At 34.8% G+C, this 14,132-nt stretch overlaps 1 protein-coding gene across 1 annotated transcript in view; it reads left to right on the top strand.

The window, feature by feature from the left end:
• Positions 1–3,842: 3,842 nt before the first annotated feature.
• The window catches only part of LOC115927858 (mucin-5AC-like), a 37,651-nt gene continuing 27,361 nt past the window's right edge, over positions 3,843–14,132 (top strand). The window contains exons 1-4 of the mRNA XM_030994137.1: positions 3,843–3,903; positions 6,096–6,374; positions 7,036–7,155; positions 8,197–8,796. Coding sequence (XP_030849997.1) covers positions 3,843–3,903; positions 6,096–6,374; positions 7,036–7,155; positions 8,197–8,796 — 1,060 coding nt within the window. The remainder of the gene's footprint in view (positions 3,904–6,095; positions 6,375–7,035; positions 7,156–8,196; positions 8,797–14,132) is intronic.

The following is a 14,132-nucleotide window of genomic DNA, read 5'->3' as shown; positions in this document are numbered from 1 at the left end:
GCATGCTGCCATGTTGAATGAAGTTAACGACCAAAAACGCAGCTACATGTACACCCCTACAAATCTCACTGAAAAGCGCATGGAAATTCAGCAGACGTAAATGTTATGTGATCGCCAGATATCGCTGAATAAAAATCAGCTTTCAGCCTCATTAACGCGCGCGCTGCGGTCTGACTGAATGGATTGATGTGCTAGTGACTTAGTTCTTGATCATACCTTTATTAAAAAAAAGTGGGATTGCTGTTTACTTGAAGTTAAAACAGAGATAAAAGATGAAAAAACAAAGTCATGTTATTTAAAGAAGGATTGTTTTTCCTAAGCTTTTATAAATAATTATGCATCAATAGCATTTTATAGCAAATATGTAATGATATGAATTGACTTTAAAGGTAAAGACCAGTATTGGAAACGCCCCAATTTCAAAAAATGAAATGGAAGCTCTTAATATCAATCATGTGAAAGAGTAGGTTTTGACTAATACATGATGATAACAATTTTGCTGGGAAACCGCCTACTAATTGATATATTTGGTAAATTAGTTTATCTATTGGTGTGTGAGAGATAAACGCACATGTCGCGCATGTGTGCGTAGTCCCATATACATCTTTCTGTGTACAGTGCTTGTAACTTTACGAAGACTGGGCCAAATTTCTTATCATTTTGATGATTCCAGAACCTTGCAGTACACACCAATACTTATATGCTAGATGATCAACCTTTTCTGATCAATTCCACAACGTTTCTTTCACAATGCAATCGCGTGACCATAACTGGTCTTTATCTTTCATGATGAACATCATATGTAACAATTGTTCTGCTAAGGACTAGAAGGGCCTTAATCCAACCATGGGGCTATGTGTATTAAACACATTTGTGGCTTGCAGCAGGCATATTGTCTGTTTGGAGCCAGAAGGTTGATTGCTCCTGTACTGGCTCTAAACCATAGATATAGTTGTTGTATTGTCTTGAATTTTCAATGAGTGAAGAATTTATTTAATATTTTTGATAACGAATCATGTTAATAAGCTGCTGTGTGTTAGGTTATATTAACCCTTATTATGCTGCTAATAGAGAAATATATGAGACAGATAGTTTTTAATATCTTATAGTAAATTCCTATTTTTATATCAAATCTTATCAACAAAACAGAGCTAATATGTATATGTAATACACAAAACGTCTTCCATATTGCAAATATCACAATACACTTGTAAATTTCCTTTGTCTCTATGGTAAAGTAAAGCCTGTGAAAAGTGTGTGAACAGAAAATGTGTAATGAAAGTATTATTGGACAAGGTATTTCGAAACTTTATGATATGTCATTGTCTGCTATGTTCTCATGAAATAAATTCTTTCTAGCATTGTATTCCACATACTAAGAATCTTGCTCTGCGATTGGTCAAAAGTAAATCATGTGATGAAAGATAGTTCGCCCATCATTGATGAGAGAAGAAAAGTTTGTTCCACCGTGTAAAAAAGTACTACTATCTTCAGTAAAAGTGTGTTGCACTGTGTAGATAGTACTACTATCTACACAGTGCAACACACTTTAGGTACTTCTATCTACAGAGAATCATTACAACTTTCAGCTGATTGGACTATCATTTTTATTAATATTTTGCTTACACTGAACACATATAGCTTGTGGTTTTGTTCATATTTTTACACCGATTTGTAGAAGCACCAGTAAACAGGGTCATTTAGGCTATATAGCTGTTGAATCATGCAGTTTAAGTTTATATCTACCTGTATTTCTTGATTAATCATGAAATATTTGAAAATATGTGACGCTAATATCTAGACACCCTTGAGTACACGTAGATGTTAGGTTAACCAAACCAAAAAACTTTGTTTTAGAGATGATCCCCATTCCTGCAGTTTCACTGGGCTAAGATGGGTCTACATTTCAGTGCATATACAATAAATCACCACTTTTTTTCTTTTTTTTGTGCACATCTCTTTGATTAGTCTCGGATCTATCTTGCCCTATTTTTTCCTGTTTTGTGTGTGAAGGAAGATATTAAACTAGATTATTTTTAAAAACGAGTATGTCTTGTTTTTTTCTCCAATTGTCTTTAGAGAAACTTATTTCGTCTTGAAAGTGGAGACAATGGAGATAGTATTAGATTAGTGGAGACGAAGATAGAGAGAGAGATGGGACAGAGAGAGAGAGAGAGAGGGAGAGAAGGTGATCGAGAGAAAGAAAGAGCAAATAATGGAGAGATAGAAAATAGATTTTTTTTTAACTCTCCCTACGTTCTCCTGGGATCACCCGACTATAGACTGACACATCAAATCATATGATGTAATTCCTTGTCGTTGGCTGTTGGTCTTGTGGACCCTCTGAGTAGCTTTATAAAAGATGAGTTTTAAACATGTGTCCTAAATGGCAGATTCATAAGCTTTACAAGTAAAGAATCATTATTTTGGTTATTATATTGTTATTACTATTACTATTATTATTATTATTGATATTATAATCATTGTTGTTGTTATCAATATTAATATATTTTTCCGTTTGTCTGTAGATTCGTTTATTACTGTGCTGCTCCCTGGTCAAATGCATATTTTCAATTAAAAAAAAAATCATTGTTGTTCTATGAAGGTGATCAATAAGAATTATAATATGCGGAAGGATCTTAATAGTCTTCACACACACACACACACACACACACACACACAACAAACACACGCGCACACGCACACACACACACACACACACACTCCACACGATAAGCACAGTATTAATAAAAGATGCAATTAAGCGTAATTTGTTCTTGACCCTTTTATTGAAATATTTTTTTTAAAAATATTAAAAAAACGACGAGAAAGGGTTTGGGGAAGGTTTATTAATACATTTCACTTTGACCTACATGTAGCTGGATTTTCACCAACAAAAAATCTAAATCATTTTTATTGGTACTTGTTGATTTAACCGGAAAATGATTACTGATTTCTTTAAATTAATATCTCAGAAAAAACAAATTACAATCTACGAGTAGATTTCTAAGACGATTGACTTACATGAGCAAGGTTGAACAAGAATTATTTGGCATTTAATATTATTAACTGTCAGGAGAACGTGCTGGTAACTCAAGCATGTTTGCATGCACGAGTCAATATTAATTAAGTAGGCTATAACACAATGGTAGCACTAGGGAATTAGAGTATATATGATCCTTGTTATACAACTTAAATCAAATCAAATTTTTTTGCTTGCGAGTTCGGTATATTGAGCGAAGGGGAAAGGGATTTCAGATGACGAGGAGAACTGTGTTATATACACAACATCTCTTATTCTCGTGTGTTCATATTTCAACCTATCTTCACGATTTACTAATAAAGACATCACGGTTATTTTGTTTCAACTGGGGATATCAAACTATATGAGATAAACTTATTAGAATGGTTGAGTTTGTAAACAACTATTATTCGGGAGGAAATCAGACCTAGAATCTTAAGAAATTGGAATTTTACCCAGTCGTGGATTTTACAATTATATACCTTATTTTGTGCACAGTGCATGGTAGAATGATTTCCTGAAGTTTGTACTATTATTCGTCACATATTCATAGGTATCTTTTAACCTGAGGTATAGGTTAATATTTAAAAAAAAATTACGATTGTTGAGCTGAAGCTTTTTTTAAAGCAAAATAAGAAAATGTTAATTCACTAAGTCCGTTGAAATACCTATCCTTTTCGGAAGAATATCCAAAGCTAAGTATAACTAAACAACGATAAAATATTCTAATTATTAAAATTTTAGAAAAAGAAACGAAATAGAAATAGTAGGCCAGTGGGCCGGTAATCTCTTTGCTTCAACAGAAGTGATTTGTATGAACATGAGAAGTCATCTTGTTTTGTTCGCACTCTTCTGGATCGCTAAGCTGGTCAAAGGGTATGGTAAGTATTATTGTTTCTGATAGTTTGGCAGTGTTAAGTGATGTAAACGGTAAATTAGTTATTTATTGACAAATTCTTAAATCCATTGACTGCTTGAGTTATGATTAATTGATTGATAATTTGATTTATTGAATCGCTGTTTGTTGTATTGAACAAATAATTGTTTAACTAATGGACTGATATGATTGCTTGCTTTTTTTTTTGTGGTACGTAAACCTTCATGTTTACATTGAAGATGATGGTGATGAAAGTCCATGTAGTAGTTGTTATAGTAGTAGTTATAGCAGTAGAAGCCGTATTAATAGTAGCAATATAAGTAGTAATAGTAGTATAGTAGCAGTAGTAACATAAGTAGTATAAGAGTAGTATTACATAGTAGTAGTAACTGTAGTATAGTAATACCGGTAGTACTATGGTAGTAGTAGTAACAATAGTAATAGTAGTATGGTAGTAGTAGTAGTGGTATGGTAATAGTAGAAGAATCAATAGTAATAGTGGTATGGTAGTAGCAGTAGTAGTAATAGAAATAGTAATAGTAGTAGTATGGTAGTAGCCTAGTAGGAGAAGTAGAAATAGTAATATGAGTATAGTATTGTAGTAGTCGTAGTAGTAGTAGTATCGTAAAGTAGTAGTCATGGGAATAGTAGTAGTGGTAGTAGTATTAGTAGTATACTACTAGTAGTAATCATGGTTATAGGAGTAGCGGTACAAGTAGTATAGTAGTAATAGTAGTAGTAGTAGTAGTAGAAGTAGTAGTATGTTAGTAATAGGAGTAGTAGAAATAGTAATAGTTGTAGGTTGGTAGTAGTGGTAGTAGAAATAGTAGTAGTATGGTAGTAGTAGTAGTATTAGCAATAGTAATAGTACAAGTAGTAGTATGGAAATAGTTGAAGTACTATTAGTAGTACTGGACTACTGGTAGTAGTAGTAGTAGTAGTAGTAGTATACTAGTAGTAATCATGGTTATAGAAGTAGCAGTAGAAGTAGTATAGTAGTAGTAGTAGTAGTAGTAGTAGTAGAAGTAGTAGTAGAAGTAGTAGTAGTATGGTAGTAATTGGAGTAGTAAAAATAGTAATAGTTGTAGGTTGGTAGTAGTGGTAGTAGAAATAGTAGTAGTATGGTAGTAGTAGTAGTATTAGCAATAGTAATAGTACAAGTAGTAGTATGGAAATAGTTGAAGTAGTATTAGTAGTACTGGACTACTGGTAGTAGTAGTAGTAGTAGTAGTAGTAGTAGTAGTATACTACTAGTAGTAATCATGGTTATAGAAGTAGCAGTAAAAGTAGTATAGTAGTAGTAGTAGTAGTAGTAGTAGAAGTAGTAGTAGTAGAAGTAGTAGTAGTATGGTAGTAATTGGAGTAGTAAAAATAGTAATAGTTGTAGGTTGGTAGTAGAAATAGTAGTAGTATGGTAGTAGTAGTAGTAGTAGTAGTAGTAGTAGAAGTAGTAGTAGAAGTAGTAGTAGTATGGTAGTAGTAGTAGTAGTAATAGTAGTAGTAGTAGTAGTAGTAGTAGTAGAAGTAGTAGTAGTAATAGAAGTAGTAGTAGAATTAGTAGTAGTATGGTAGTAGTAGTAGAAGTAGTAGTAGAATTAGTAGTAGTATGGTAGTAGTAGTAGGTTGGTGGTAGTAGTAGTAGTATTAGTAGTAGTAGTAGTAGTAGAAATAGTAATAGTAGTATGGTAGTAGTAGTAGAAGTAGTAGAAGTAGCAGTAGTAGTAGTAGTAGTAGTAGTAATAATAGTAGTAGTAGTAGAAATAGTAATGGTACTATGGTAGTGGTGATCATGGTAGTAGTAGTAGCAGTTGAAGTAGTAGTAGTAGTAGTAGTAGTAGTAGTAGTAGTAGTAGTAATAGTAGTAGTCATGGCTAAAGTAGTAGTGGTAGTAGTAGTATAGTAGTAGTAGTAGTAGTAGTAGCAGTAGCAGTAGTAGTAGTAATACATGTATATAGTAGTAATGATACCAGTGGTAGCAATAATGTTGATTATCATGATAATACTAATGATAATAATGGTAACGACACATCATAACCCAAATGATACTAAAAATTGAATTATGATTATAAATCTAATAATGATAATTCAGTAGCAAAATTGTCAAATGGATTCTAAAGTGCCAATTCATGGAAAGACCGGTTCTTCATTTGTATCTGAATGACGTCATTTTTACTCCAATTGATTATTTCTATACAGGTGGATTCACCTGCCCAAATGGCTGGTGGCAGCGGCAGGATAGGTGTTATAAATATTTGAGCAAATTAATACCTTTACCGTACGAAACTGGAAAAGGCGAGTGTGCCTATTTGGGGGCGCAACTCTACGTTCCGAACTCGGACAGCGAATACGACGACGTCGCCGGGTTTATATCCTCGTCACCTCCTTTGTTTAACTACGTCTGGATTGGATGTGACGAGAAGGACATCGATGGCGTGTTCCAGTGCGTGGATGGCACCCAGCTCGATACTACAAGCGGTAAGCAAAGACTTGATTGAAATGTTAAAAAATTAAATAAATCACGGCATCGACCTTAATGTGTTAATCCGCATCATATTGCATGCATTAAAGTATTAAACTGCGAAATTCTCTTATATGTATTATTCAAAGTACTATTTAACTGTCATACTTAGAATAGACATTGATATATACAACTGGTAAGTTTTTCATGGAGCCTTTTTAAATTGAAAAACGATTAGGTTTATGGTAAAGAATGATTAAATATCCTTTTAATAACCGGGTATATTTGTCAAGTACAATATAGCATCAGCGTAGTGTATTTCCTTTCGCAACTCGTCCAAGCTAATAATATTGCGACTTAAGGGCGCGCCTCTTTTGGGCAAAGCGGGAAAAAAATATTGACAGATGCCCTATACTTTAAGGGCATCGGAATACTATGTCTTTAAATAACGACCGATACCCTGTTATATTTACAAAATATTGGAATACTACGTCTTTTAAAAAAATGACCGATGTCCTATACTTTACAAGACACTGGAATAATATGTCTACAAATAATGACTGACGCTCCATACTTCACAACAAATTGGACTAATTTTTTTACCCATGACTTATTTATGTACGAAAATAGGTTTTTATTATAATTTCTCTTTTTTCTTTTTTAATGGACCTAACCCAGATTGGTGGGAAGACTCGGAGCCCGACGCAGGAAATGGTGAGAAGTGCATTGACATCAAGATTAGCTTATCAAAGCTCCTTGACAGTACTTGCACCGATCTAGACATCATTCTATGTGAAGGTAACACCCCACCTTGGGGAGGGGCACTCCTATTTCCGAACGGTTCTCCCCCCCGAACATATTTCCGAACAGTCCGACTTCGAATATTTTGAGAATTAGAAATCCTACTTTATTTCAGAATTATGAACCCTTTTAGTAATTATAAAACCCTATATTGGGGGTTAAACATTAGAGCGAGTCTAGAGCCGGATTAATAATCAAAATCACTTTCCAAGTGCGGAGAGACATTTAATCATTACATGGTATGCACTTTAAAAGAAATGAATATTTATATAATATTGGCTGTCCAGAGGGGGGAGGGGGTTCACAAAGATCCTAAGTCGAACTTAACTCTAAGTTGGACTTACAAATTATGGAGAGCCATTTGTAGCCTTAAAATAAAATATATTCAATAGTGACATTTCAAATATTTTTGACTTTTTATAAATTCCACATCAGGACGATGAAATTTCCTTGATAATAGAAATCATGGATGATTTGAATGAACCCCCTTGAGTGGTATATCCGATATATTGCATTCAGCTCGCATATTGCACGAGTCGAAGACGGGTGCAATATTCATTACAGCAATTGAAACCAGCATGCGTATGCAGCTCTTGCTCATGCGCCCGCTGATTCTCCATCGCCGGAGATAAATGTTTTTTTTACAGAATAAAAGCGATATGCTAACAATATTGGTCTCGATTAAAGAAAGGGAATCAAATACATGATTTTATTATCGGGAAAAAGATGCCGTATGTATGATGTATGATAATAGTATTGTTTTAAAGAGATTTCATATGTATTAATCTCAGGTCCAGCGTTAGCTCTTCCATTATCGGCTTGTTGGAGCTTTGAAATAATCCCAGTGTTCAATTCCTTTGTCTCATAACAGTACTTATGTCAACAATTCTTTGGAATCTTTCTGAGAGCCGGTTTAATAATCAAAATCAATTTGAAACGCATGGAGTTAATACATTTAAATTTGGGATGCACTAAAAAACGGGAGGAATGTTTTTATTGATTTTAAAGAGATTCCAAATTCATTATTTTCCATCTCAGGTCCAGCGAATGCTCTTCCAACATCGGCTGTTCCTACGACTGAAGGCATATCGACGATCTTGACCTCTGGTGCTCCTTCAATCACGTCGCCGTTATCTGCAACTACAGCACAATCCACCATTGACACCACCACCCCCACCGCCACCACCATCGACACCACCACTCCGACCATTGACACCACCACCACCACCACCGCCACCACCATCGAAACCACCACTCCGACCATTGACACCACCACCACCGCCACCACCATCGACACCACCACTCCGACCATAGACACCACCACCACCGCCACCAACATCGACACCACCACTACGACCATTGACACCACTTACACTTCTAACACAACCACCAGCAGAACCACAAACACCATCGACACCACCACCAATACCAATAGTGTGACATTACGTCGAAAGAAATCACGTACTCGTACCAGCACAACCACCAACACTACCGCCAACAATACCACCAACACCACCACCACCACCACCGATAACCCCATCCGACGTCAGTCAGCATTGTTCTTCGTTCAAGAGGAACCCGACGGGAGCCACCTCCCTGGAAACTGTCTTTCGGGCCACACTCTGGAGAAGCATAAAGGTACCAGCAAGATCCAATGCGCTAGTCTCTGCTTAGCTCGGAAAGACTGTCGCTCTTTTAACTATCAAGGAAAATTCTGTTCCTTGAACAGTCGACAGAAACATCAAGTCCAATCGTCTTATTTTATTTATAGTCCAGGCTGTCAATATTATGATAAAGGTACTACCTAATATAGTAATAGGCCTATGCTAAAATTGATGTCAAATTGGTTTTCCTGGTTAATAAATTTGTACTAAGATGCACGGAAAGCTTTTCATCAATTTTTAAGAAAGTTGCAAGCGTTGGCAAATAAAAAGAAATTTTTAATTCCTATGACTTTAAAATCATTCAATATCCTCAAGTAGATTTCTTTCGACGAAATCTCATTCTATCTTAAAAATCTATATAATCTTGCTTTTCACAAGCTAAGGGACGCATTTTCATTGTATAGAATAACTTTGAAAAACAATATTAACTTGATGACTACAGTGTTTAAAAAAAAGTTGTTTCGATTCATCAAATAACAATGGCGGGGGAAGTAATAATTTGCTATTAATTCGGTTGTTCCGCTTTGAAGGTAGTGCATACCTTTTAAAGCAAACATCAAATTCTGTAGAACTTTGCAGGAATTATGAATATGTCACGTATGTCCTACCTGTGAAATTTAAACGTTAGCAGTATCCTAGTTATTGCAATTACGCAAGGAAACCCATTTACCTTCTAGACTTAAATGTCAGACACTATTGAGTGACTGACTGGCTTCTTTTTTCTTACATAAAATAAGCTGCATGCCCGTCATGCTCCCACACTACAAACTATCAAAACCATTCTCAAAACTGACCTATTTCGTTTGTAATTTATGACATTGCAATTAATTGATGTATTATAATTAAAATTGTTACTCTAATTATTTTTCCTAAATTGTTGCTTTCTGTATTAACTTTGCTCTTAATGAATTGATACTTTTAACTACAATTAAGGATTTTTTATTTCGTTCTTGTAACTAGTTAAATATACTTGTACATGCTTATGTTTTACTTTGTAAAGCGCGTAAAGAAACAACTTTGGTTATAATGCGCTTAATAAATAAATCTTTATTATTAATATAATTATGGGCTTTTGTCTATATCAATAACACACCTCTTGTAATGGCTAAAATCAAATTGATTGAATCTTTGCGTAGCACAAAACGTACGACCATTAGGTACAAGGGTCTGAAAATCAGACTATTTTTTTAAACGACCGCGATCACTAAATTTGATTCGACAACTAACGGTCGTCATTACACCACAAAAAAACATTTTCAAGCTCTTTGGTTTTGAGGGAAGTTCTATATGATTATGAGCATTATCTTTCAAATGCCGTTAGAATTTAACCTTTTCATTTTTTGGGCCTGCAAATGGGACGTAGTACCTTTAAGGCTATAATGTTGACAATAATTCCTCAACATAATTCTTTTGCCCAATCGACCTAATGTGTATTTGGTTGAGCCAAAATAAACACGACACAGAATACGTGTAGACACGACTCGATGATCCTCGCAATCTAAAATTTCGGAATGAATTTTATTCGTGTTTAAACTTGGTGAACATGACGAATGCAGGGGCGGATCTAGCTTTTTGCTAAGGGGGGGGGGGTTGACCAAAATAATGACGATGCGGAGCATCGTCCACGAGCCGCGAAGCGGCGAGCCGATTTTTTTTTGGGTGTTTATTTGAACCCCGTAAGTGATGTTTTCCTGGCATCTATTAACACAATGGAGACCATAAAAAGCAGTGCATGATAACGTCTTTTTAAATCAAGTAACAGTTAAATACACAGTTATATCCAGAGTTATCATGTGTTTGGTTAAGTTACCAGATGAGTTGAAAATCTTCTCACAATATTTGCACTTGAAAGGGTTTCTCTCCAGCGTGCGTTCTTTTTTCTTTCTTTTTTTTTTCACTTCGGCGGTGGCCCGTGTCCTCAAAAAAGCTGATGGGGGGGGGGGGGGGGCAAGGGACTCTGTGACATTTGTTCGCCCAACCCCCCCCCCCTCCCCCCAAAAGAAATAATAATAATAATAATAATAATAATAAATGAAATAAATACATAGAAATAGAATAAAATAAAATTACAAGTTTAAAAAAAAAGATAAGATTTAAAAAAATGGTCCCCGGATTTTTTTTTTTTGGGGGGGGTTGCAACCCCCCCAACCCCCCCTCTAGATCCGCTTCTGCGAATGGCGGTTGTCATATATTTGGTTTGCTGACTATTTTCGTGCAATTTCGGTGCAATTTTGTCGGTGTGTAATTACTATTTACTTTGCCAATATTAAATGACTACAGCAATAACAGAAACAACAACATCAACACCACCACCACCACCACCACCACCCCAACGCCACCATAATAATGATAAGAAGAAGAACAACATAAAAAAAAGAACAAGAATAAAGAAGAATAAGAAGGAGAAGTGTATATATATATATATATATATATATATATATATTATATATCTGTTTATCCAATACTTGAATTTCTGTTTATATAAGATTTGAATTCCTGTTTATCTAAGATTAAAGTTTAATTAAGTGTAGAAATAATATCTGTTGAACTGTTTTGTGTAATCTGCATATTCATTTTTGTCGCGCCTTGATCGGAAGTTTCAGATACGTGCGCGTTATAAATTCATATTATTATTATTATTATTATTATTAAGAACAAGAAAAGAAGATGAAGATGAACGACGACGACAACAATTGCAATAATATTGATGATAATAATAATGAAAATGAAAATGATGATGATGATGATGATAAAAATAATAATATAACAATGAAACGGATAACAATACGCTCTTTGATCATTTATAGATGACCTGTATTTCTTACATTGTCTACTCGATTCTTCCTCAACGATATGCGTTGAGTACTTAGTCATTATTATCTTAGGCGTGTACGGTGCCGTTCGTCTGTAAGTGAGAATACATAGAGCAGAAGGAACAGTCTCCACGTTTCGACCAAATATCTATTTCCCCAATTGGACAATGATAATATTTAGCAAAAATACAGATGAACCGTTTCCATGGAGAAATACGACTCCATTGGGGGCCAGCGGGGCGTTAACTAGTTTCATTAAATAGAGACTTAATGTCTTTCTGATTCTCAGTATAGATGAGATGAATTGGTATTAAACAGATGATCGTGTCCGGAACCCAGGCCCAGACGATGACTCTCGAGAACATAATCCCAACAATAGAACCTGTATCACGTTTATAATATATCCAATCAACTTTCCTTTTTTCCTTTTTTTTAGGTGGGGGGGGGGGGGGTAGATTGTGTTAATGTTAATACAGGTTTCTCTCAATAAAGAAAATTGAATACATTAATTGCTAAAATAAGATACAAAATAGTTTTAAAATTACATTACATAAGACTTAATACAATTATACTTATAACCTCATCAATAAAATTTATGACAGTGATGGCCTATATTTGATACATGTATAACAGCACTGTAAGTTCTACTTTCACAATGATTTCTTACAACATTCTTATGTTATTGTGTGAACAAATATATCGTACAACCATGTAGTCGTTAAAAGAGAAAAGAACATAAATCGTAACAGAAAATACTATCTAAAAAATTAATAAAATAAGACGAGAGATATATATGGTTCCCCCTTCTAACTTGTCTCACAAACTCCCCTTATCACCCCCTAACAAAAACATATATAGAAATTATACCTTACAAAGAACCGAACACACGTTTTAAATTGAACATAGTGTTAAACAACGCGCTGGTGGGTAGAATTGTCTAAATTTGCAATAAATATTACCTCAGAACACGTTGTTTGATTATTGTTTTTCTAAATTTTTTAATCATCGTCAATGTCATTCGGGCATATGCCCTTTCTTTACTTTCTAGTCTGCGTATTGACTACTGCTAGATTTCCTATTTTGAGTAGATATCGATTCCTGTCGTTCGTAACAAACAAGTCACCACCTTTATGTATAATTCAACGAATAAATCAACGTCAAACAATTGATTTTTCATCGCTCTATTATCAATTATTTCATCTATTGATTTACCTGCGTTTGCATTGAATGAACATTTAGTAGGTATCTTTAACGTTCGTTTTGATTAAGTTCCACCCCATTTATTACTCCCTGTTTAAAGCTAATAAATTCTTCAATTTGTCTTATTCATAGCCCAAGATCATATTCATATTTTCTTACTGTAAGAGAGAGAGAGAGAGAGAGAGAGAGAATCAGACAGAGAGAGAGACAGAAAGAATATATTAAGTGACAAATCTCGTTTAAAACCATGAATTATATCCTTTTTAATATGATTCAATTCGCTGCAAATATTCCGAATCTTAATGTGATAAATCCACATGATACACCAGAATTGTTAACCGCATCCTTCGCTCCAACCATAGCTCAATATACCCACACATCAGTTGCTCAAAATTGGAAAGTTTCCAAATGAGATTTGAATCAACAACAAAAATCAAATATACCATGCACTAAGAGGCTTCTGTTGAAATTATAAATTCTTTGTGACGGGCTTAGCACTGGCTTCTGAGGGACCAGTTACATTGGAAAGTTTCCAAAATGAGATTTGAATCACACACACACACACACACACACACACGCACCAAACGCACACACATACACACACACATACGCACGCAACCACACGCACACACCATTCGAAATCATAAGGTGGTATAACATTAACAAAGACTATCAGAAGACAAAATAACATATTTGATTAATTAAAAGTCAATTTTTGCAATCAACCAGTGTGTATTATGGAATAAACTACAAGATTAGACGATAATAACGACGATGTAATATAACGATTATTAACGGTCTTAGATTTTTTAATTACTTTTAGATATATATTTCAAAGAAGAGATATGATTAACGAGTTTTAATTATATATACACAACTGACCCTGTAAATTGATCAAAGTCAAATGTCGAAAACGTTTTCATTTGCTAAACAAATAAAGAAAGACAAACATAATACGCAAATTACATCCATGAACAGATATTGATAACTGCAATTTAGCTTTTGTCTCGCCATATACCGTGATCACTGTGCAATGTACCGATGTCCAGGACGAAACCTACAGGGAATTGTTCAAGCAATTTTCAAGAACTCAAAAAAATGGTTACACATTATTTCCTACATGTCTTATCAACCAATGGAAGGGAGATATAGAAAGACAGAGACAAAGACAGAGAGAGAGAGAGAGAGGGATATATATATATATATAGGGAGAGGGGAGAGAGAGGGGGAGGGAGAGAGAGAGAGAGAGAGAGAGAGAGAGTGTGAGAGAGGGAGGGGGAGAGGGAGAGAAAAGAGA

Source organism: Strongylocentrotus purpuratus, unplaced genomic scaffold (genome assembly GCF_000002235.5).
Source record: "Strongylocentrotus purpuratus isolate Spur 01 unplaced genomic scaffold, Spur_5.0 spur5_scaffold_21, whole genome shotgun sequence".
NCBI classification, from domain to species: domain Eukaryota; kingdom Metazoa; phylum Echinodermata; class Echinoidea; order Camarodonta; family Strongylocentrotidae; genus Strongylocentrotus; species Strongylocentrotus purpuratus.
This window is presented reverse-complemented; position numbering and strand designations above follow the sequence as displayed.